The 25,949-nt window shown below is 37.9% G+C and overlaps 1 protein-coding gene across 1 annotated transcript in view; it reads right to left on the minus strand.

Moving 5' to 3' along the window:
• ABCA8 (ATP binding cassette subfamily A member 8) overlaps positions 1–25,949 on the minus strand; it is a 71,843-nt gene that overhangs the window by 39,769 nt on the left and 6,125 nt on the right. Inside the window, exons 2-16 of the mRNA XM_039229814.1 lie at positions 24,784–24,885; positions 23,417–23,621; positions 19,973–20,137; positions 16,314–16,420; positions 15,198–15,424; positions 12,730–12,871; positions 12,238–12,423; positions 11,081–11,228; positions 7,490–7,658; positions 4,930–4,988; positions 4,077–4,187; positions 2,830–3,005; positions 2,313–2,432; positions 1,931–2,069; positions 1,008–1,098 (exon numbers count right to left, since the gene is read on the minus strand). Of these exons, the coding sequence (XP_039085745.1) occupies positions 1,008–1,098; positions 1,931–2,069; positions 2,313–2,432; positions 2,830–3,005; positions 4,077–4,187; positions 4,930–4,988; positions 7,490–7,658; positions 11,081–11,228; positions 12,238–12,423; positions 12,730–12,871; positions 15,198–15,424; positions 16,314–16,420; positions 19,973–20,137; positions 23,417–23,621; positions 24,784–24,879 (2,141 nt within the window). The 5' untranslated portion in view covers positions 24,880–24,885. The remainder of the gene's footprint in view (positions 1–1,007; positions 1,099–1,930; positions 2,070–2,312; positions 2,433–2,829; positions 3,006–4,076; positions 4,188–4,929; positions 4,989–7,489; positions 7,659–11,080; positions 11,229–12,237; positions 12,424–12,729; positions 12,872–15,197; positions 15,425–16,313; positions 16,421–19,972; positions 20,138–23,416; positions 23,622–24,783; positions 24,886–25,949) is intronic.

Raw genomic sequence — 25,949 nt, forward strand, 5'->3', positions numbered from 1 at the left:
TTTGCAACTACATGGCTAGAACTAGAGTGTATTATGCTAAGTGAAATTAGTCACTCAGAAAAACAAATATATGATTCACTCATATGAGGACTTTAAGATACAAAACAGATGAACATAAGGGAAGAGAAGCAAGAAAATATAAAAACAAGGAGGGAGACAAAACATAAGAGACTCTTAAATATGGAGAACAAACAGAGGGTTTTTGGAGGGGTTGTAGGGGGCAGGGATGGGCTAAATGGGTAAAGGACTTTAAGGAATCTACTCCTGAAATCATTGGTGCACTATATGCTAACTAACTTAGATATAAATTAAAAAAAATAAATTAAATTAAATGGTAAAAAAATAAAACAAAATACAGATTTGGATATTAGCCTTCAAAGTTAAAAATATCCAGATTCAATCCCTGGCTCTCTCACTTATGAAGCTAGGAACACTATATGTTAGTCTGTAGAATAAAAATAACAATAGTTTCTATCTCAAAAGACTCAAGATTTAAATACAATGATGGTACGTGTCCTCTCTGAATGACTCAGTCAACAACAGTTTATTCAAAATAATGATAAAAATAAAATGAAGAGGGTGGAGAGAAGAGGCGGCATACAAACAGGGCAGCTGAGAGACAGAGTAGAAGCAAGGAGACTACTTAAGAAACTTCATTAACATGTGGGTGAGAGAGGAGAAGGGTGGATAATACCATGTGTCAGTTGTGAAAGTTTCCTCACTACAAACCTTCCTTAACAAGCAATATGTTGTGGACGGATTTTCTACCACATTTACCTCAGCTTTTTTGTTAAGTTATTTTATATTTTCGGTCTCTAAAATCTACCAATCAATTCTTCTCATACATACACACCAATTCCATATATGTATGTAAGTATCCCCACATATGTACATGCAAATATCTGCGTGGAACAAATAGTTTCTCCTGTGTTGTAACGTATTGCATCAAACATCATGCTTACATCATGTTCATTTCTCATTTCCCCAGCCTCCTCATGTGGCTCTACCTTAAGTGGTATCCAATGCCCCATTTCTTCTTGAGGAACAGGGAAGAGCCTGCACACTTCAGCTTCCCGCAGGAGAGAAACACTTTCCTATCTGGAAAGGAAGAAGCAAAGAAGAAAGTTTGGTAAGAAGTCATCCACTCTTTCCCAAGAGAAGACAGGTAATCATGATTCTACTCTAATTTAGGAGCTTCTACATTTTCTTTTGTGTCTGTGTTTAAAGTTTATTTATTTACTTATTTAGAGAGAGAAGGAAAGTGAGAGAGAAAGAGAGCAGGGGAGGGACAACGAGAGAGAGAGAGAGAGAGAGAGAGAATCCCAAGTAGGTTCCATGCTGTTAGCACAGAGACTGACACAGAGACTGACTCACTCATAAACTGTGAGATCATGACTGGAGCTGAAATCAAGAGTCAGACGCTTAGTGGGATGAGCCATCCAGGCATCCCTAAATTTTCAAATATAATGCTTAATAAAAACTCATTGAAACAGGCACACTTTAATCTTATTTGTAGACTTTAGCCTATTGTTTTGCCATCTAACCACTCAGGGAGATTAGGTGGATGTGTCTTCTAATATAGACTATTGTTGCACTATATATTTTAATGGACCAAACCCCCAAATTATTTGAAGATTTCAAGTTGATGTACCTTAACTTTGAGCAAATGGATTAATGTATTAGAATACACAGTCTCACTTCACAATCATTGAGTTTCCTGGCAGATTATACCCTGGTATAATCAAATGATAGAAAATTCTAGAAGACACATGGAAATGGTTGGGCCCGGTTCATATCATTACCAGCTGTTCAGATTGCTAGGTACAGCTAGATGACCGGATTATAAAATACAGCTGCCCAGGATACCAATCCATGTTTCTCAAGTCTCATCAAGAACACATTATGACACTGAAAGGAAATCAGCAGTTACCAGCCAAGATGTCAGCCTCATCCATGAACTGGGTACTGAAGAGAATCACACGGTCTGCCTTCCACTCCTTCAGAAGATTCCACACAAGGTGCCTTGAAAAGGGATCCAGTCCGGCAGTTGGTTCGTCCAATAGGAAAACCTACCAGGGAGAGACGTATAGAAAGTGTGTTTCCAGTTAAAGCACAGTTCTTCCCGAAAACATGCAGAAACCATATTACTTACACATTTAAGAGGTTACTATAGTTGGGAATTTGTTCTTATACTTCATGTTCTATCAACAATCTTTTGTCACAGATGTCCTTTGCCAATAAAAGGTTTGAACTACCACCAGAAGTACCCTTTGTAAAATTTTGACTTCATCTCCAAATTTAGTCTGACTTACCTGAGGATCTCCTAAAATGGCGATTGCAAAGGTGAGTTTTCTTTTCTGTCCGCCACTTAAGTTTTGAGCAAGGACGTTCTGGATATTTTTCATCTCCAGTTCCAGCAAAATCCTTTGTATCTAACCAAATAACAACATTTGCATCACAAATTAAGGTTTCTTTTCTTTCTAAACTTGAAAATACAAGGCTGTAAGATATAATGGTTAAAAGCATGGATCTTGAGGTAGGCTGCCTGGATTTGAATACCACTCCACTTTAATTAGCTGCATAATCTTGATCTTGAACCTCAGTTTCCACATGTATAAAATGGGGATGATTATAGTACTTATTTCTTAGAGTTGTGAGGAGTCAGTCAATTATTCTATTTGAAGTTAGGAAATTGCTTGGCACACTGTCAGTTATACATAAATATGTGATTTGCACAAATATAATTTAATGAAAGCATAAAGAACTCAGTACAAATAGAGTTCACAACCTTTTTTTGACGAATACATTCATTCTAACATATTTATATACCTCTTTGTCCAGTTCATGTGGCCGAATTCCTTTTATTTTAGCAAACAGCCTGAGATTTTCTTTTACAGTGAGGAAATCAAAATGCACATTGGACTGTGGACAAATTCCAGTGAGCTCGCTGATATTATCTAGGTCAGCCATTTCTGAAAGTTTATTATTATATATGGTGACTGAACCTACAATGAAGGTTAAGAGTTAATATCACGGTGATGCCTGAATTAAGATCTTTCTAGACAGACTCTTAATTATAGAGAAGAAGCTGATGGTTATCAGAAGGGAGGTGGCGGGGTGGATCAAACAGGTGATGGAGGTTGAGGAGTGCCACTGCTGTGATGGGCACTGGATGTTGCATGGAAGTGTAGAATCACTACATTACGTACCTGAAACTCACTTTACACTGTATATTAACTAACTGGAAGTGAAATAAAAACTTCAAAAAAGAAAGATCTTTCTAGATGAAAAATCACTACACATTTGTTAATTACATTTTAGATACACGATTTTCTCTTCGTTTATATAACGTAGGCAGTATGAGCTTCCATTTTAGTTGTGTAGTATACTGGAAGAAAAAAGAAAGTCTCATCTACAGCTTTATCATCAAGATGTTATCTATTTATCTACTCTCCACCTTTAAGCTTGGCTATATAATAAACAGTCTTAGCAAATGTGATCCAGGCAGGGGCTGTGAATTTGCCTCCACACTGGGATGTTTTTGCCCTCTCTTTGCTTCTGGGATCATGGACCCCAAGCTGAAGAATCCTGACCAGACTCCTGGAAGATGAAAGTCCACATAACCAGGGAGGAGCAGTAGTCTTAACTGAAGCCCCACATATGTGAGTATGAGTGAGGCTATGCCAAAACATCCAGCACCCACCAATTAAGTCCAGGCAGAAACACTTGCCGGTCAACCCACTGAATTGTGAGAAATAATAAAACATTTTTATATTAAGCTCTTAATTTTGAGGATGCTCGTTATGCAGCAAAAGCTAACAGGTACAAGTTCAAATGCCACAGGGTAACTTATGATCAAGGGTAACTTATGATCGACTTATGATCATCAAAATGATTTTCATGAAAGACTCAAATTTTATATATATCAATTAAATATTACATACCTCTCTACACTAATAGTATAAATTAACTTCCATTTTTCCATAGTTATCTGTGTTTGTGATTAATGATCAGAAGGACTTTATAGTAACAGCTGATATATGTATGTTGACCTGACTTTGGGAAAAACCTCTTACCTTTGGTGGGAACAGCTAGCCCACTAAGAATATTTAACAGTGTTGATTTTCCAGCTCCACTGTGACCAAGTATTGCAGTGATTTGGCCTTCATATATGTCAAATACCAGATCTAGGAAGAAAAAAGAAAGGAAAAAAGGATGGGAGAAAAGAAGGAAGGGAAAAAAATAGGGCAGTAGGAAGGAAAATAAAATTAAAAATAAAATTATCTTCCGGAGTTAATGGATTGCCGTTTTATTTCCTTGAAAGTCCATGGTTTCTAAACATGAATGCTCTGGGTTGTTACATTCAAAATAAAAATAATAAAATACACATATGTAAGTTTTCATATCTATCCTGTTCTGAAATTTTGAAATTACTTGGTTTTACAGCAGGAAACAAGTAATACTTATATTCCTATGTTCATTGACATTGCCTGGCACACAGTAGGTTGATGTGAATATTTATGGACCAAACATTAGATTAATCATTCAGTAAGTCACCACGTGGCTAAAATTCCTTTGAGACAAATTGCTTTTGTGTTTGCACAAAAGAAAAATATACAATATCTGCAACAGCGTTGGAATTACAGAAGAAAATTTGAATTTATAGGAACCCCCCCAGAATATCTTTAGAGTACCTCAATATTACACATTACATCTTTCAAGTACATATAATTCTAACATATCATCCATTTTTTCTAATTTTTACGCAAAGGAATGTGTTAGAAGGGAAATTTTATCATGTGGCTGAAATGACTCGTTTCAAATCTGAACTACCACAAGTAATTGTTCATCAAGAACAACAAGAACAACATTGAATTAAAAGCAGAAAATCAATACCAATACAATAACGAAATGTTCTTTTTTTCTTACCCTTCAAAGCCTCTATTTTACCAGCCTTTCCTTTATATTCTTTTGTAACATTTCTGATTCTGAAAAAAAAAGAAAGAAAAGATACTTCAAGGTTTCACCATTTTCTTCTGCTTGTCATTCTTGGTTTGGTTGCCAGGGCTGGATGAATCCTATCTTCAGGGTCCAGGAAGGTCTGAGATTTCATGATTTCACTCTCGTGAAGTCATGCATGTGTGAGAAAATCTACTAGAATACTGCTGCCCAGTCCTGGCTCTACATGAGCCTCGCCTGAGCAGTTTTATAAATTTACCTATGCTTGGATCCCATTGCCAGATCTTCTGATTCCAAAGACTAGGATATGGCCTGACATTAGTAATGAAAACAGGGGTCATGTCTATATTGCCAAGTCAAAGAAGCTAGACCAACGGGTACCATGGGCATCTGGTACTGAAATGTCCATTATGAAATACTGGCACAGCTTACAGGTATCTTTGGTTATCTTTTTTTTTTTTTTAATGTTTTTTATTTATTTCTGATAGCGACAGTGTGAGCAGGGGAGGGTCAGAGAGAGAGGGAGACACAGAATCCAAAGACAGGCTCCAGGCTCTGAGCTGTCCGCACAGAGCCCGACGCGGGGCTCAAACTCACGAACTGCGAGATCATGACCTGAACTGAAGTCGGATCTTAACAGACTGAGCCACCCAGGCACCCCTATCTTTGGTTGTCTTGAGTCAGGGTGTCCAGGAGTAGGTTAAGAGGCACAAGGGTGGAGTAAAGGAAGAGAGGCAAAGATTATAACAGTGACTGCATGGGTTTTACAGTCTTACCAAATTGAGCTCCTACAAATCTGCAGAATTTAGTAGCTGTTGCCTTAGTCAATGCACTTATTCCAGGTAAGTTTCAGCTTTTGCAATCTGAAACTTTTGAGTCTTTTAGGGTTGCAGTGAAGGTTGAGTAATATAGTTCATCTTGCATGCATAGTGCTTGGTTCATGGTAAACAGTCAATAAACATAAAACAGTATTGGTTAGATTATGTTGATTATGATAATAGAAAGATAGAATTAACATATGCTGGGTGCTGTTACAGATCTGGAATCCAAGGCACTTTATCTGTTTTATTCTATTGGGTAAATGTATAATCCATAAACTAAATCAAATTTATGTTTCATATTTTGTCATCTACTATTCATCAAGTGATTCAGATTCCATTCCTATTGAATTGTTTGATTAGGTTATTCATCTCTATTTTCACCCCTTTACTATCATTCCCTAGCACTTATAGTTGGGTGAGATGCTAACGAAATAGAAGAAATATAGAAAGAAATGAAATAAAAATTAAGCAAATAGGAAACAGATTAAATAAGCAGATTAAATAAAGCCATTGGTCTGCTCCCTCCTAGAAGCTCTGCTGGAAGTTAAACCTAGCTTAAATCATAGGACAGACATAGGCATAGAAGATAAAAATGGAACAGGCTGAAATAAACTGGAATAGGTTCTAGAAGCTCTGTAGGCTGTGGTCATCTGAGACCATTCACAAAGGACTGACAGGTGGAGGTCACCAAAGGATGGGTAAGATGTGAACAGTCAGGGAATCTTGAGGACTTTTTTCCTATTTTCTTATTTGGAAAGAAAAGTTGCTAGTATCAAACAAAACACACATTTGGAATGAAGATGTGCGTGACACTCTAAGACACATCTTCCTCAATTCTCCTTGGGTCTATTTCCAGATCCATTCTCCCTACCTCTCTCTTACTCTTTCATTCTCTTTGAAAAGGCATTACATAGAAGAGGAAAGAAGTTTTTAAAAAAAACACAAGCAGAGGGGCGCCTGGGTGGTTTAGTCGGTTAAGCGTCCGACTTTCGCTTAGGTCATGATCTCGCGGTTCGTGGGTTCGAGCCCCGCGTCGGGCTCTGTGCTGACTGCCAGCTCAGAGCCTGGAGCCTGTTTCAGTCTGTGACTCCCTCTCTCTCTGACCCTCCCCTGCTCACGCTGTCTCTCTCTCTCTCTCCTAGAAATAAATAAAAAAAAAAACATAAAAAAAAAGATGGAGAAAACAGCAAGGTTTTTATTGAATTATCTATGTTGGTGAAATCTAAGTTTGTATTTTTTTTTTAAATTTAAGTTTATTTACTTACTGTCTTGAGAGAGAAAGAGAGAGAGCAAGCACTCTAGCATGAGTGCAGGACAGGGGGAGAGGGGGAGGGGGAGAGAGAGAGAGAGAGAGAGAGAGAGAGAGAGAGAGAGAGAGAAAATCAAGCAGGCTCCACGCTCAGCACACAGAGCCCAACACAAGGCTTGAACTCAGGAACCATGAGATCATGACCTGAGCCGAAATCAAGAGTCAGACGCTTACCCAACTGAGACACCCAGGAACCCCTTAAGTGTGTATTTAATGTAAAAGTCAACAATATAAGATAAAAAGGGCTAAAGGGCTTTTTCTTTAAACCTGAAGTGGGAAATGATGAAGGTAGCCTGGACGTTAGGTAGGAGCTGTCTAGAGGGGCACAAAAGAGAATTGTGCTTGCTTCAGGTGCTGTTAGCGCCTCAGTCTTTGGGCTGTTCATTTGCATCCTTGTTACCTGACAGCTTCTTTGCCATGGAATTCCGGAGACACTGGTTCAAAAGAGTCATCAGATGAAGGATTAGAATTGATTTCATCTTCAAGGTCCACACAATCAGTTTTTGGTTGGCGTGACCAAAAGGAAGACTTCAGGAAAAACAAGGGGGTATACTGATGTCCATACTCATCTACATGACCAGGAGACAATTCAATATTGGGTCAATCATCAGTTTAAGGCAAAGAGTCACCCTAATAAAGCAGAGCAATAGAACCCCTTTGCCCATAAATCTAAAAGTGTTGTCACCCAGGTAACACACGTTTTCCTTGATATGTGTAGTTTCATAAGGAAAAAAAAATCACTAAGATGTCTCTATTATCATAATTGTTCCGATGGGGGGAAATGAAATTGGGATTTTAGAAAGTCCAGGAGGAATTTAAGTAAATGTTAGGACTTTTCTTAACCCCAAGAAAGCCAGATGTTAGAATACTTTTGAAAAAAAAAAAAAAACAAACCACTTTGTATTTATGCTTTATCTCATCCCCAGATACTAACTTTCCTCTGAAGCAAATCTACTATTCACGAATCTCTTTCTGGAATGTAATCCACAGCGTATTTGCATTTAATTATCACATCTGTCTCCCCACGTGTTAGGAGACATTACAAAATACAACAATTGTATTTCCCTAATATTCCACAACTGACATCCAGTGTAATGATGGTAGGTTTTCAAATTATGTGTCCTTTTTATGTGTTCAGTCATTCATTCGTGCAATATTGACCAAACACTCTCTATTTGCCTGCCATTTGGTATATAATTAGTTACATCTTTTTCCTTTGATTAGGAAATCTAGCCAATGAAAGCATGTAGCCATAGTGGGTTCACTCTGCTACCAGATTTATTATTACAGGATTCTGTCATTTTAGCCAGTTAGTTTTCTTTTTTCTCATTCATAGTCTTACCTTTTTTTTTCTGATTGTCATTTTATTTATTTATTTATTTATTTTAGAAATAGTTTATTGTCAAATTAGTTTCCACATAACACCCAGTGCTCATCCCCAAAGTGCCCTCCTCCATGCCCATCCCCCCTCCCCCCCACATCCATCAGTCCTCAGTTTTTGTCAGCATTCAAGAGTCTCTCATGGTTTGCCTCTCTCCCTTTCCCCCACCATTTCCCCCCTTCTTCTCCCCCTTGTTCCTCCGTCAAGTTCCTCCTAATCCTCCTATACGTGCAAAAATATGATATTTGTCCTTCTCTGCCTGACTTAATTCACTCAGCATAACACCCTCAAGGTCCATCCATGTTGCTACACATGGCCAGATTTCATTGTTTCTCATTGCCTTGTAGTATTCCATGGTATAGATAAACCACATCTTCTTGATCCATTTGTCCGTTGATGGACACTTAGGCTCTTTCCATGTTTTAGCTATTGTTGAGAGTGCTGCCATTCATACTCTTATCTTTAAAAGAATTTTGAACAAAGTCACCATGTTTGGATTCAGGCTTACATTCAGGCTTAATGAATGATGATATGCATAATTCCAACCATATAACAAATGTTTCAGCCAAAATTCTAGATCCTAGCATCTATTATTCTAGACTCTTCTAAAAGGCAGAGACAGTTATTATTATTAAGGGATTATCTAAGAACAACAACATGATCAATTCACTGCCTCAAGATGTTTCTCTGCACCTTTGCCCTCATTCTTTCCCCTTTGTCCCTTTGTACTAGTGATTAATCCTGGACAAGAGAGACACTGCATGTGGGGAAGGGACAGAGAGGGAGAGAGAGAATTCCAAGCAGGCTCCTCACTGTTAGTGCAGCCCTGATGTGGAGCTCGAACCCATGAAACCACGAGATCATGACCTGAGCCAAAATCAAGAGTCGGGCACTTAACCTATTGAGCCACCCAGGTGGCCCCTGGACATTTTAAAAACCTACTCAATGTGTTGATTTCATTAGTAATTTTCATAGTTTTTGCAGCTTTGTTGAAGTGTGATTGACAAATCAAAATTGTATACATCTAGGGTGTACAATGTGATTTTTGATATAAGCATACATTATGAGGTATTACCACCATCAAGCTAATTAGCATATCATGACCTCACCTGGTTATCATTTTTCTGCGTGTTCCTAAAAACACTTGAGATCTACTATCTTAGCAAATTTCATGCATGCAATATGTTATTATTAACTACAATCACCACACTGTATGTTAGGTCTCCAGAACTTAGTCATGTTATAACTGAAACTTTGTACCCGGTGACTATCATCTCCCATTCTTCCTACTTCCCACCCCGCCTCCCCAGCCCTTGGGAACCACCATTCTATTCTCTGGTACCATTCTTTTGACTTCTTTAGATTTCACATATAAATGAGATCATGCAGTGCTTGTCTTTCTGAGTCTGGTTTATTTCACTTAGCATAATGTCCTCCATAAGGTTCATCCATGTTGCTGCAAATGGCAGAAATTCCTTCTTTTTAAAACTAAATAATACTCCCTATATATCACATTTTCTTTATCCATTCCCCCACTAATGAACACTTAGGTTGTTTCCATATCTTGATTACTGTGAATAATATGTTGTACGCAGGAGTGCAGATAGTGATTTTATTTCCTTTGGATATGTAACCAGAAGTGGGACTGCTGGATTATGTGGTAGAAAGAGAGCCCTTGGCACTCTGTCTTGAATAGGATATGTGCAGGTGAAAGACACAGACCCTGCCTTTAACTATAAAAGGAAAGGGATGAAAATGAACTAGCATTTCGACCACAACTATTTATGAGTCCCTTGTGTGTGTCAGACACTGGAGTAGGGGCTGCGGTGCCTCTGTGAATAAAACACATCATTGCTTTTATGAGCTCATATTCTTTTAAGTCGCAAGGTGATAAAATTAAAACTGTATGACCTATTGACTTTCCTATTGTGAAACTCTGGGCAGATTTTTAAAAACATAGATGCCCTGCTCCTGTCACTGGTGAACTGAATCAGAATCTCTCAGAGTTGAATTGTGCTTGTTTGTTTTTTTTTCCTTAAAGTTCTTGAGGTATTTTTTTCATACAGCCAGGGTTAAGAACTGCTGAACTAAATAAGTATCACGCCAGACCCATTTAGGAAATAGCTTTCAAGCACCTCTTTGAAAAGAAACAAACCAGGGGCACCTGGGTGGCTTAGTCGGTTAAGCATCCGACTTTCGCCTGGGTCATGATCTCGCGGTTCGGGCGTTCGAGCCCTGCGTCGGGCTCTGTGCTGACTGCCAGCTTGGAGCCTAGAGCCTATTTCAGAGTCTGTATCTCCCTCTCTCTCTGACCCCTGCTCACGCTGTCTCTCTCTCTCTCTCCTAGAAATAAATAAAAATATTTTAAAATATATATATATATATTAAAAAGAAACAAACCATATGCTTAGAGCATAGTGGAGTTCAAAGATCAGTGATCCTATAAACAAAATTTAAGCTGTAGTTCTAACCAGTCAAGTAGCAAGAAATAACTAATTGAACCATTGGCAATGACCTTGTTTATTTCCTTCCTGCATAAACTAGTGTTTAGAGTATAAATAACACATGTGTTAGGAGATCTGTTTTAGGAAATAATGTACCACTACTCACTTGGCAGTACTTTCTCAAAATAAATCGTCAATGCCACATAGAGGAAAAGATCAAAAGCCAACATGAAATTTGTTGCTATTATCAGATTTGAGTAGTGTGATGGATCAGGAAATGCATTAGAATTCAAATCATTCTCAAAACGTAAAAGCTGAAAATTAAAAAGAAACCAATTTAAAGAAGTTAGGGTTATGATAAATTTTGAACAGTTAGATTTGGCATAAATATAAAATAGCTACTTTTTGCCCCATGCTGGGAGTACATAGTGAGAGTTGAATGAAATGGCATACTTTGTAATTCTCAAATCTTTGGAAGGCAGACGGATGTGACCATGTGTAATGAAATTTAATAACTGCTATGATTAAAGTATGTTCCAAGTGAAAACAGAGCATTAGGAGGAGGAAGGGAAGTATAGGAAAAGATGACATTTGAGCTTAACCTTAGATAAATTTTTACCAAATAGGACAAAAGTATGGTCTTGCTTGAAAATGACTACATGAAAGGGAATTCATGCTTTTGGGGGAAAAAAAAAACAAAGAACAACTGGTGTGTTTAAGGAGAACCAGTGGAAAAAGTGGGCTTGTCTATAATGTTCACGTTAATAGGTATTCTATAATTAATAAGCATTTCATTAAGAATTATGTATGTAATGATTGACACTGCCATTTAATTGGAGGGACAGCAAAGGGAGTTCACTGTGAGACTCAGAGAAAGACAAAGGACATTTGATGAACAAAGATGTAATTCAGTGATCAACTAATGTATTTTCAAGATGTTTTTAACTTTTAATTTTCTTTCACACTGTGCTTTTGACCATCCATTACTAAGTTGTTCAATTACTAAGTCAAAGTACAAATTGGAATAATGATTTAGACTTGGATTTGTAGCATCAAATACGTATTTAATTAATAGTCAAAGAAAACACTTTAGATCGTCTCTAATGGATTATATATTGACCTTCCATTTTTTCACTCACCAAAGGGCTTATTTTGCTGAGCTCAGTGTGTCCAGGTCTTTAAAAGCTCTACAATTCCCAAGTGCTCCACACTAGGGCTTTAAATCTCACAATACTCATCACAGAGATTACTACAGACAACTGAATTCCAGAGGCGAATGATGCTTCTGGAATGTCTTCAATAAACAAGTAGATTGTTTCTCACCTGGGCCATTCCAAGCGTGAAGGCAAAGGGGCTCAGAAAACTTAAAATCCACTCCAAGGATGTAGGAAGGTGCCTGTACAACGCCATAAATCCCAAACTTCCCCAAAAGGTGGTGAGAAGGAACACGACCAGACCAGTGAGGAAAGATTTCTTTACCAAGACGCTCATGAGAAAAACCAAAGCTATCTACAACGAGAGAAGGTCCATTTGCTTTATATTTCTCTAAGGCTTAGTATTAGCATTATAAAACATGGGATTTAATATACACAATTAGAGTTATATCTTTTTTAATCTAGGATATAAAGCTAGTCCCTACAAACTGCACTATAAACTGGCATTACAAAACACTATAAATCACATATGTAGATGTTCTCGGACAAACAAGCAGACAGTGAAGAGAAGGGATATGGAGAATAATTGACCTAACTGGAAGCCAACACTAGATCCTTAGGGTCAGAGTTGAATGGAAAGTGACTTAATTCACCAACTCACCAGAGACAATCCATAGAGGAAAAAAAGGATGAAGGTCGCCACGAAGTCAGTCATAATGATAAATTGGACAGATTTTATAACAAGTGCCAAGAGAAGCGCCATAATGAAGATGAATCCAGAGTAGAGCAAACCCCAGGAGAGCCTGATGTGGAAACAAGAGCTTATTTTAGTATTTCACATTCCATTGAAAGGAGGACCTGGAATTGATTCTAACATTATTCATTGATTCTTTCATCCTTTCCGTAGATATTCATTGAGTTTTAGGGTATGCAAATACAAGGAGAATGTTTTGGGAAGAATTCTTTAGGAATTAGGGATATTCTTTGTCCCAAAATTAATTTCGTAAATACACCCCCATAAATACATGCATATATAAACACAGCATTGTGGAGAAAAGGAGAAAATAGTCTTCCAGTCTGATTGATTTTGGTTCAAACATTTTTCTCTGCTGCACTTATACTTTGTGACTATGGGCAAACTTTGTAACCCTTCATTGTTTTTTTGTTTTTTTTTTTTTATTGCTCTGGACAATAGGAATAATATTACAGTATTAGATCAATGAAGTCTATCTATGCAGGACCCTGTCCTAGTACAGAGTAACCCCTCCATGCAGCTCAGATTTTTTTTTTTTCAGTTTATTTATTTGAGAAAGAGAGAGGGAAAGAGTGCATGCGGGAGGGGCAGAGAGAGAGAGGGAGAGAGGGAATCCCAAGCAGGCTCTACACTGTCAGCGCAGAAGCTGACGCAAGGATCAATCCCATGAACCGTGAGTTCATGACCTGAAACGAAATCAAGAGTTGGATGCTTAACCGACTGAGCTACCCAGGCGCCCTGAATCTCAGATCTTTTCTCCTCTCTGGGGCCTCTCTAGGGGTGAGGAGCTTCATGAATTTCCTCAGAGATTAAAAAAAAAATTCTTCCTTATGTGTAGTTCTGTTACTTTCCCTTTTTGCAAAAGCTTTCTTCTTTCTCTGGATACATACACCAAGTAGTCTACATATTTGCCTCTAACTCCATCCATTTACTGTTCAGATAAGATAGTTCACTTTCCTGGGGCGCCCGGGTGGCTTAGTCGGTTAAGCGTCTGACTTTCACTCGGGTCATGATCTCGCGGTTCGTGGGTTCGAGCCCCGCGTCGGGCTCTGTGCTGACTGCCAGCTCAGAGCCTGGAGCCTGTTTCAGAGTCTGGGACTCTCTCTCTCTGACCCTCCCCTGCTCACACTGTCTCTCTCTCTCTCTCCCTCTCCTAGAAATAAATAAAACATTAAAAAAATTAAAAAAAAAAAGATAGTTCACTTTCCTTTCTTCAATTTTTCTATCAAGTTGATTAATATTCTTTGAAGGAAAAAATAAAATAATAAAAAACAAAAATAGCAACAAAACCAACAAAATAATAGCCCACATATATAGCAAGTACTCTGTGCTGGACAGTGTTTTACAGACTTCACAAATATAAAATCATGTTATTCTCACAATAGCTCTATGCAGAAGTATCATTATTTCCTTCATTTTATAGACAAAGAACTTACTGAACAAAGACATTAAGTAACTATGTTTCAAGTCCAGGCATTTTGGCTCTGGAGTCCTTTGATTTCACTGTCATACCTACTCCCAGTTTTAATTCAATAAAGAGTTTAATGGGACACCTGGGTGGCTCGGTTAAGCATCGGACTCTTGGTTTTGGCTCAGTTCATGATCTCATGGTATGTGGGTTCAAGCCCCGCATCAGGCTCTTAGCTGACCTCATAGAGCCTACTTGGGATTCTCTCTCTTTCTCTCTCTCTGTCCCTCTTCTGCTCACACATACTCTCTCAAAACAAATAAATAAACTTTTTTAAAAAAGAGTTCAATATTAATCTATAGGATTTTCTTTCATATTCCAAGTTTGTTGTCATTTCCATATTCCACCTGACCTCCTAGTGTCTCTGTTATTTTACTTTCTCCTCACAATGAACATCACCTCTATGCTTTTTCAGTCATTCTCAAGTTCTCTCTCATACAGGGCTTTGTCCATCCTTGGAAGTACCCAGCTTTCAAGATTTCAGACTCAACCTACTCAGCCCCTATTCACGATCTTGTACTGCCAGGTTGTTCCCTCAAATATATCCACCATACCAGAACTTTAGTCTCAAAAGAGTTCTTGATCTTTGACTTCTTCTTCCCCTTTTCAGTCCCATCCTGGCTTGAATTCCATTTCCTTCTGGCTTAGATACCCAAATCTACCATTTCCACCATGTGTCTCTTACCAGTAGACTCAATGGCCATCCTTCATCATCCCTGCCTCACAACCACCTTGCAAACCCAATCCTGATGTTTTTCCTTCAGTCCAAAAAGCATACTAACCCACAGCCTTATATCCCATTCGTAGAAAAGAGTCAGAAAATCATTAGGTTTGAATACTGATGCTTTGAAGAAGCCCACTTTCCCCAAATCCCTACACTTATTGATTTGTGCTACACTTTACTCACCAGAAGGCCGAATCTCGAAGACCCATCATCCTCATCAAGCCCTTTATCTTCTTCCTCTCTCTTGTAATGTTAACAGATGCATAATAAATGAATGAGGAAAAGGAAATAATGCAGAAGAAAATGAAGAAATCAGTAGCAACACCTCCTTGACTAACAAAAGGATGTATCTTCATAATTTTTCCAGTAGCTGACATCAGTTCCTCCATTACCGACTGATTTGTTGTGGTCTGAAGAAACACATTAGTAAATTAGTAAACAAAATTTGTACATTAATGGATAGCATGTTCTGTTTCCTTTTCAATAATCTGTTCTCCTCTGAATACATAACGGGTCAGTCTGGCTGTGATGTCAGCCTAACTTATCACTCCCATCTTCCACCACTGGCTCACATGGAGACTCGACTCCCGACATTCTGAGCTTCTCACACTTCTCCAAATTTACTATGTGTTTTGTCACCTCCCTGCCTAACTCTGCCTTACAATGTGCTCGGAGTGCCTTTACGATCTTACACACTTGGCAAATCTTACCTTAAGCATCATTTTTAATGTTACTTCGATCAGGAATTCTCCCATGGCATTCTAGGCTGAGAAGTTTTACTTGTTTACTTACAGGGACTTTATTTCTATCTCCTTCTCCCATTCTACCAAGATTCTTATGAAATGCTTGGCTTCCTGACAAGGCTGAGTCCTTGGGAGAGAAAATTTCTCTTCCATGTATGTCTACAGCCCCCATGGCATGTATCAACTTAAATAAACTGCGATCTAAAGAAACGAGTAATTAGGGCACCTGGGTGGCTCTATCAGGCTCTTGATTTTGGCTCAGGTCATGATCTTACAGTTCGTGGGTTCAAGCTCCTCATCAGGCTCCACGCTGTTAGTGCTTGGATTTCTTGGGATTCTCTCTGTCTCACTGCCTCTCTGCCCCTCCCCCCACTTGAGCACACACACTCTGTCTCAAAAATAAATAAATGAAACTTAAAAAAATAAAGAAGCCAGTGATTAAGCGAAAGAACAAGGCTACCCATTTCTATAATCTTACATGAAACTTTTGAGGTTTCTCATACCTTAATCTGCATGGAACGTTAGTTAGTGTGGAACATCTGTACTCTGTACTCACTTCTATAATAGCAGTGTTGATAGCAGCTTGAAGAGCCATAAAACCTTTATCCCAATATTCTGACACATGGCAGTTAACACTATTGTTATTCATTTCATCACAATAACCTTTAAGGAGAAAAGAAAGTCATAACTATCATTATGGATGGTTTGAGTTCTGATCACAGGAGATGGTGTACTTTACAATGGCTGCACATTCCAAATGTTGTTGTTTTGAGTCAAAGCCTAAGAAAATATAAATGGAAGTAATGATTCTTAAAGCAAGGCAGGCAAATTACTTATAAGGAACGTTCTGCATTAAATTAGATTTCACCATGCTTTCTCATATGACTATCTTCTGGGCTTCTTCACCAATCAAGGGCACCTGGGTGGCTCAGTCACTTAAGTGTCCAACTTCAGCTCAGGTCATGATCTTGCGGTTCATGAGTTTGAGCCCCATGTTGGGCTCTGTGCTGACAGCTCAGAGCCTGGAGCCTGCTTCAGACTCTGGGTCTCCTTCTGTCTCTCTGCCCCTCCCCTGCTCTCTCTCTCTCTCTCTCAAAAATAAATGAACATTACAAAATTAAAAAAAAAAAAAGAATCTTGTTGAGCCCTTCTCTTTACAATTTTCTATTGTCAAAACAAAATCTTTTTGTGTTTTTCAAAGATTAATAGGTCTCATATGGATTGAGAACTAAAGCTTTGCTTAGCATTGATACACCACAGGTAGTAATGAGCAACTGGGAGATTGGAGAACATGAGTTACTATGTTTAAATCATGTCAATCAGAACAACTTTTGAAGAAAAAAAATCTTACGGAAAAAAAAAAAAGGCTACCCAGTCCATTGAGTATGAAACTGTATTAAAGAGGTACTATGTATGGAGCACTTGGGTGTCTAAGTCAGTTAAACGTCTGACTTTGCTCAGGTCATGAGCTCTTAGTTTGTGAATTCAAATGCTACATCGGGCTCTGCACTTATAGCTCAGAGCCTGGAGTGTGCTTTGGATTTTGTGACTCTCTATCAAAACTGAATAAATAAGCATTAAAAAAAAAAAAAAAAGAGATGCTACTTAACATGAAAAATTAAAATTGAATATTGGAGTTACATGTATGTTTCATTAAAATTTTAGCCATTTAAAAATCACTTTAAAATAGTTCAGGCCTGAAATGATGAACACACATGTACCCATGGCCAAATTTTAAAAATAAAGAGATCATTACAAATACAATTGGAATCCTCAGTATATTGTTTATGATCTCATTGCTTTTCTAAGCACCAAGTCCCTAACTGGCTAACTGCTTCCCTGAACTTTGTGTTTATGTATGCCTTTAAGCTTTTATTATGTATCTCAAAACTATACATGTAATTTAAAATTGTTAAAAGTTTTGGAGGCATCTGGGTGGCTCAGTCGGTTAAATGTCTGACTTCTGCTCAGGTCGTGATCTCACTGTCTGTGAGTTCTAGCCTTACATCGGCCTCTGTGCTGACAGCTCGGAGTCTGGAGCCTGCTTCTGATTCTGTGTCTCCCTCTTTCTCTGCCCTTCCCTTACTCACAATCTGTCTCTCTCAAAAAAATAAATAAGCATTTAAAAAGTTTTTAATTGTTTAACTTTATTTATCTTATATCTCATCATAGCGATCATTCTGCATTTTGTTTCATTTGTTCTATATTATGATTTTGAAATTTATGGCCCAAGTTTTTCTTCTTCTTATGATTGTGTAGAACCACATTGAAGGAAAGGAATTCAGTGTATTTATCCATTCTCTTATTGATAATTTGGTTAGTTTTTTTTCCTTCTTACTATTGCAAAAAAAAAGTTACTGCTATGAAAGTTCTTACATATGTCTTCTCATTATATGTGTGTATCAGTCAGAATAGTCTACAATATGCCTAGTAACAAACAACTCTCAGATCTCAATGTCTTGGCACAGCAAATGTTTATTTCTCAGAGTATAGATTCAGCACAGGTCTTTGGAAGGAGGGGTGCAAGATCCTCTGTTTGACACCTAAGGGTCCCAAGGTGACAGACTTTCTATCTGGCTTGCAGAAGTATGTGAGGAAAGGTTGTAGAGAACTCACATATGCTTTTCAATGCCTTGAGTCTAGGTATATAATTATAGCTAGAAAACAATTATTCTATGCCCTCAAGATGGAGAGGATAGGCTGCAAATCTTTAATAGGCATAAGATTCTCCCTGATAAAATTCCTATGATGTTAGGTTATAGGTATACACATATTCAATGTAAAAATAAAATTTCTCAATCATTGTGGTATTAAAATATTTTATAATAATTGGATTTTCTTTGCTACCTACCCTTGTCAATACTTTGTATTGCTCTATTTACTTTTCTTTGCCAATCTGGTTAAATGTGAAATGATATCACACGTGGTTTCAAAATGCATTTGCCTAAATGCTAATGCAGATAAACATCCTGTCCATGTGTTTATTCTTGATCTGTGTTTCTCCTTCTACAAAGTTACTATTTATATCTTTTACTTCTTTCCTCTTTCTATGTTTTTTTCTTATTTATGCAAAGAAAATCTTTCTATATTCTGGTTATTGACCTTTCATTAGTTTTATTTGTAGAAACATTTCATCACAAGTTTTGCCTTTTTACTCTCTCTCTGATGTCTTTTGATAAAGATAATTTTGATACAGATAATGTTTATCTAGTTGAATTTAACAATCTTTTCTTTTATAGTTGATGTATTTTTTGCTTTCTCTAAGAATTCTATTTTATCCCACAGTTATAAAGATATTCTCCTATATTGACTTCTAGGCAGTTTATAGGATTTTTTTTCGTTGATTTCTGTACCTGGAATTGACTGTTAAGTATGAGATAATTTCATTTTACTCTTTACGGGGAGATAGTTTTCCCAGCACTGATCACAACATCTTCTCAGGCATACATTAATTTTCATGTTTATGAGAGTTTTCCACATTTCTTTCTGTTCCAATGGTCTGTCTTTTACTATGGCAATAGCATATTGTGTTAACTACTTATAATTTCATTCTTTTTAAAGATCCTCTTGGCATTTTTCTTTTCTACTTTTTCACTGAGTATATAGTCTCTTCAGGTTCCAAATTAATGCAGAAACTTTAATCTCCTATAAACCCAAGATCTTCTCACCTGTCTGAATGCAGCTAAAACCTAAACCTCTTGGTTACTGAGACTGGCAAAATCAGACAGCATTAATGATAACCAATCACTTTGGATTTGGTGACTTCTTCATTTTGGGCCCTCCAGAATAAACTTAGTCAGACTCTTGAAGAGGAGTTTATTCTATTTTATCCATAAACAAATATACTTTCCTTTAACAATAGTATATTTACAACTGCATTATTACATACAATATATGTGCATACATATATGTGCATGTGTGTATATATACACGTATCTGTGTAAAGAGATGTATATTATATATGCATATATAACATATGTGTGTAATACCTGTGTGAATATATGTATATATGTATAACCATATATAACAACCATCCAATATAGTACGTTAATAAACCCAAAAACCACTGTACAGTTTTAAAATGTGTCGATTAGCCAATTGACATCACATCACAGATAGGGATTGTTAAATTTGTTGTGTTACCGTACGTTCACATGTACAGCCTATAACATAACTGTAATAGAGAGCAGTGGAATTAGGTAGCTGGCAAGTTACCTGTATGGTCCCTGTGTTCCTTCACTGTAGGGATTCTGTATGCCGGCAAGAATTTCAAATGATATGAGAATGTATTAGCAAAGCTGACTTGTATTATTTCCTCAGGATAATCTGTCACTAGTTTCTGAATATCTTCTTCACTGGACAATCCCAAGACTTTTTTATCTGCGGTTACAAGAAAGGAATATATTTGTGAGTAAATTGCTAGAGATCAACTTTAGGAAGCCATGTTAAATTGCTTCTATTAGAATTTTTATGGAAATAAAACAAAATCAAATATCAACTTTGAGTGAGTCAGAAGAAGTAAAACTTGGGAACAGACATTACTAATGTTTCTCTAGACACATTCAGAAGGACTCCATGAAAATTATTTTATTTTCATTTGTAGTTCTTGAACCAATTTCAATCACATATGATATTATTCCATTTCAGTTAAACTATTCACCTAAGAATTAGCATCACCATAAATCTCCAATGGTAGTAAACACATACATATCTCTTTTTTTTTTTTTTTTTTTAATCACAATTAGGGGCGCCTGGGTGGCTTAGTCTGTTGGGTGTCCAACTTCAGCTCAGGACATGATCTCACGGTTTGTGAATTCGAGCCCCGTGTCAGGCTCTATGTGGCAGCTTGGAGCCTGGGGCCTGCTTCCGATTCTGTGTCTCTCTCTCTCTTCCCTTCACCCACTCGTGCTCTGTCTCTTGGTCTCTCAGAAATAAATAAATTTAGAAAATTAAAAATAAAATAAAAATTAAAAATCACAATTAGTCTCTGGTTTACAGCAGGTAGAGTGATTATAAAAATTCATTTTCCTTTAACAATCCTGCCAGTCTGCTAAATAGACTAAAAACAAGAGTGATAAATTTAAAAATATGTCGACTATGTTGATGTCACTAAAATAATCCCTCTTTTCTGCAGATATTGTCTTCGATGCAATACAGATGTCTCATCAAGACTGAAAAAATGAGAAGGAATACAAAGAAAGTCCTGGATTGGATGGGAGTGTCGAAAGTGAAGTCAACAAAGAAGGCAGCATGTATTTTGATAAAACTACTTTTTTTCCTGAAATCTATTCCTTAAATCCGGGTGATCCTGGGCAAGTCACATACCCTTTATTACTCAATCTCCACTATTTGTAAAATAAACATAATAATATCTATTATTAGTAGTACAGAGTACTACTAGGGAATAGAAAAGTATGATACATAATATTAACAATATTACAGAATCATATTCTATTACTACAGAATAAAGTCTCTATAAAAATCTAGCACATGATAGCCTTTACTGAATATTTATAATTTTAGTTACATTATTTATGAAACAAAGAAAATACCACGTTCACTGTAAAGATAAACTTGATGTAAAGACCCTGTGCACAGTAGTCACTTAATGATTATTTATTAACCCGGTTGCATGGGACTTTGAACCAGGGTGTTGTGGAGAGGCACAAATCCAGAGCTTTTGTGACTCCTCAGGAGGACATCTGTGGACCAAGGCAAGTATGCGTTGGGATAGACAAAGAGACTAGACCTTAGGTGGACAGTGATCAGGCTATGATCTGGACTCTGAAGTGGAGTCAGTGTTTGCAGGTGAGATGCACAGTGCAAACGTTCCGATTTAGAAGGAAGTGGTGGTTGGTTGGTGATGCATGACAGGAAAACAAGTTTGGCTGTAAATCACCCACCCATCCTGGCAGTGTGCAGTGAAGCATGGGCAGGAAGGAAAAGCCCAACATAATCTGGGAACTGTTACCACAGAAAGTCCAAATATAGATCACAGAGAAGTGGACTTCGGGATACTTAATACAGTTAAGGAGTTAGCATCCAAGCACGTAAATTTAACGGTTATATAAGCTGTATTACAATCGTGGACATAAGGTGACAAAGAGAAGACATAATGTCAATTTCCAGTGACTGGTGGAGCAAGATTCAAAAGTTGTCCTCACAGTCATATTCTGGGTGGCGAATTACAGTGTTCAAAGTTAATATGAAGTACCTTCCAGGTCACATTTTTATATTCTTTTTAAAAAATTGAGATATAATTCATAGAACATAAAATTCATCTTTTTAAACTGTACAACTTCATGGCTTCTAGCACATTCACAAAGCTGTGCAAGCTCTAACCCGTTTTTAAATTATTACTCAACTCACAATTATAGGGAAATCACCACAGATCCCTCTTTGAGGTATGCATTTATATTTGCAAAGGATTGTTTTTATTTGCCCTACATTCACTCCCCTTTCTAGTAAACACTCTGAAATTCATCTGGGATACTGAGCTCTTCCACTCTTATACCATGTGGTTTGGATATGGTTTGCAAAGTGACGTTGGAACCCAGCCAGTGGGCAATGATAATATTATATTCTTCTATCCAATGAGGCTAGTTCTTGGTGGACCAAGACCAATGCTAATCCACAGTAGACCATTTTTCCAATAGGCCTAATCTCTGAAATCATTTTGAACTGTTCTGTACACTTTTCACCGGGGTTGTTTGGGATAGGGCTTAAATCTGAAGATTCTACAGACTAAGTCTGCTTCTGTTTGGGGAGAGCCAACCTGACAATGAGGCCGGCATGCAATACTATAGATCTGAGACTTGGAGACATATTTCTTCCTCTGTTATTGAGACATCTCTAACCATACTCTTTTCCTTTAAGCTAGAAAAAGGACGTATCCCCTTTTTTTGTGACCAGCTGAATTGGGATTCTCTCATTCTCAACTGAAATATTCATGAAAAACAGTATTGTTCATCTTATCTTGAACAAGGTGATAATGTGGCTCGGAGAAGTTGACAACTTGCAAAATGCATAGCAAACCAAGTCATAGAAGCACTTTTAGTCAAATGCTCTTTGACACTAAGACTAGTTCTGCCTCTGCATGAGGCTGCCTCTCATCTGATTTCAGAAAAATATTCTTCAGGGAAGTGATCTTGACAGTGATAACGCTCTTCTTATTTTCCATTGATAAGTATCTTAACACTGAAGGGCAGAAACTTGAAACACAGAATGAATACTCCTGCACAGAATCTTCAAATATAGTAAGGCTGTTTTTGGTAGGAAAAAGGTGGAGAAAGAATTTGTATAATCAAATTCAAGAAAAGACTAGCTGTTTATGTCATGTTTTCGTCACGCGTCACAGGCAAATGCTCGAGGGATAGCCTCATTTGAGTAAGAATGCTTCCACAGCTATCTGTCAGTGATTTCCTAAATACTCCTGCTTTTCAAAGTCTGCCAAACTCTGTATTTCATGCTTCCCCAAACCCTATGTAAAGTCAAGAGCTCTCTCTTGAGAGACTGTGCACTCCATTTTCACATAATCTAGAAATGTTGACAATGAACATGGTTTATCAACTGAAATGCAAATTAAATGCATGCCTCTGAAGTCACATGAACCAAATATTGACATCAGAAGTATTTCCCTTCGGTTACCAGAAAACTCACCTTTCATGAAGGAGGCTAAGGCTACTTTATCCATGATCTGCTGGGTTGTATTGGTGACTGGTGTGAACGCAAGGGTAAATGTAGAATCATTAAATGAATCTACCGGTCCCAGGTCCATGGCAGGCAGTGGAGAAAAATTATAAACTTCGTGATAAATAGGATATTGATACAAAAAAAGTAGTAGGAGCAACGAGCTTAGCCATTCCTACACAATCCAAGACAAAGAATAAAGAAAGTTATGATTTTGAAGTAGTTATCCGCAATCATTTGGTCACACAGTTTGTCTCGTTCATTTTTCTGATTTCAATATATGCCAGATTATGAACTGTTTAAGATATGTGCCTCACAAAAGTCAGGAGTCAGAGTAATTCCAATAAGCTATTAATAGGAATTCAAATGTATGGATCCACAGCCACCAATCTAAAGCTTGCACTGATCATGAAAGTATGAGAGACAACGGTGGCAAGTTATCATAAATTATCACCAGCGGGTATGAACTACTCATGCCGTACCTGATTCTGCTGAAAGCCTAGTGTTCCAGGAGACCGTTCCAAGTCACTGCTTCCTCAGTAATAATACATTGACTACAGAGCACGAGTCTGGTATTGAAAACTCCAAACAATTCAGGCAAACAGAGAAGCTGTAACTATCTGATCTTAAAAAGATCTTGAAGTTTAACCAGAATTTTGGTTATATGCTAAAATTATAGAAGCTACTACTAACTTTGTTCGTAGCACTAATGATATTTCCAAGCTTTCTACTAGTTTGAAGAGAATAGTTTATTTTTAAAAAGAGATTCAAAACAGGAAGTGCCCGCTACCTACTGCGGCGGGTTGATTTACCGTGCGTTTAGAATCTCAGCATCTGAAACTGATTATTCATGAGTAGGAGCACTAGCAAAAATGTGGCCATTGACTTAAAAACTTTTAAAAAATGTTTACTAATTTTTGAGAGAGAGAGAGAGAAAGAGAAGGAGCATGCGCGGGGAAGGGCAGACAGAGAGGGAGACACAGAAGCTGAAACAGGCTCTAGGCTCTGAGCTGTCAGCACTGAGCCTGAGGCGGGGCTTGAACTCATGAACTGTAAGATCATGACCTGAGCCAAATTGGATGCTTAAGCGACTGAGCCACCCAGGCGCCCCATGGCCATTGACTTTTAAAACGTTTATTGGATTTTCTATTGCTAGCCAGCTTCAGTGCTTTAAGACCTCAATTTAGGATCTATGTCTGTAGACAGATTGCATTTGAGGAACAGCTTCTTCTGTAATAGAAAGGTTGTTTTGTTTTGTTTTTTGAAGGGAGATAAAGTATAGTTATTTCCCAAAGAATATACATTTCCATATTGTAAATACAAAGGAATAGGCATACCATCAAGGACTCTCTCTTCATTCTCCATTTTTTAAGAAAGTTCTTGCATAGCAATGCCCATGTTTGTTGACACACACTTATCTCCCTCTTAATCATTTTGCCCTGTTTAATGAGAAAGAAAAGAAGATCATGTAAACGTGATGGTTTTAATGTGAAGAAATACCCCCAGAAATGTCCCCGCAAACAAACAAAAAAGAGTAGGCTGATGGTTGCAGTGCTAGAAATGAGTGCTAGGAATTGAGAGTTCCGAAGTTGGCATTTCATTACTCCTCTGGCTTTCTTTTCTTCCCACCTCCAAACTCTTTACTCCCCCATTTGTTCATCATGTAGTGTGTCGATTATCAGTTTATTGCCTCTCAGCTCAAAATTCAGCCTTTGAAGCCTGCTCTGTGAAAGTGGATCTGGGCCCTGGAAATATTTGCGTTTGCCAGCCGGCATGATGTAAAGCTGTCAGTAGAGAGGACTGAAGAGCCGTGCAAGGACGAAGAGGCTCTCCTTTTGGCCATCAGGGTGGTTCATTTTCCCGGGTCTTACAGAATGTATTTGCTTCCCCACTGCTCAGAGGAAATGATGTTCTCCAGCACAAAGTGCCTGGATGGTACAGGTTTTACTGTGTGTTTCCAACAGCTCTTGGCTCCAGAGCAGTAATGTATCTGGGAGCCTGAGACAGCTGGAGTCTTTCCTCCAGAGTTTTGTTTCCTTCTGCTGTTCTACTGCAAAGACCGAACCCTCCAGTCCTTGTGTCCATAGCTTGACATCCAGGCTTCCCTGCCATCCACTGGACTGCAACACCACCATCTAAATGCACCTTATTTGATGCATTGACCCTTGCACGAGGTAAAAAGCAGTGGCCATTGACCATCAAGGGTGGGGTGGGAAACCTCCCTGCCCCCGTTCTTAGGCAAAGGTGAGTTACTGCTGAGGTTTTCTTGGGAATCCAGCACTGATACAAAGCAAAGATAGGCTATCGCTCAAAGAAGGGAGAAGATACTTTCACATACCCAAGACCTCCCGGCAGATACAAGGATAGATCATACTACAGGCAACAAACCAACTCTCAGCAAAGTGAAATTATATAAAGTGTCTTTCCTGACCATGAGGATAGGAATCTAGAAATGAGTAACAAAAGAAAAGCTGGAATGACACTGCATAAGTGATCAAAAATC

This window comes from Hyaena hyaena, unplaced genomic scaffold (genome assembly GCF_003009895.1).
Source record: "Hyaena hyaena isolate Hyena2069 unplaced genomic scaffold, ASM300989v1 scaffold_39, whole genome shotgun sequence".
NCBI lineage: Eukaryota > Metazoa > Chordata > Mammalia > Carnivora > Hyaenidae > Hyaena > Hyaena hyaena.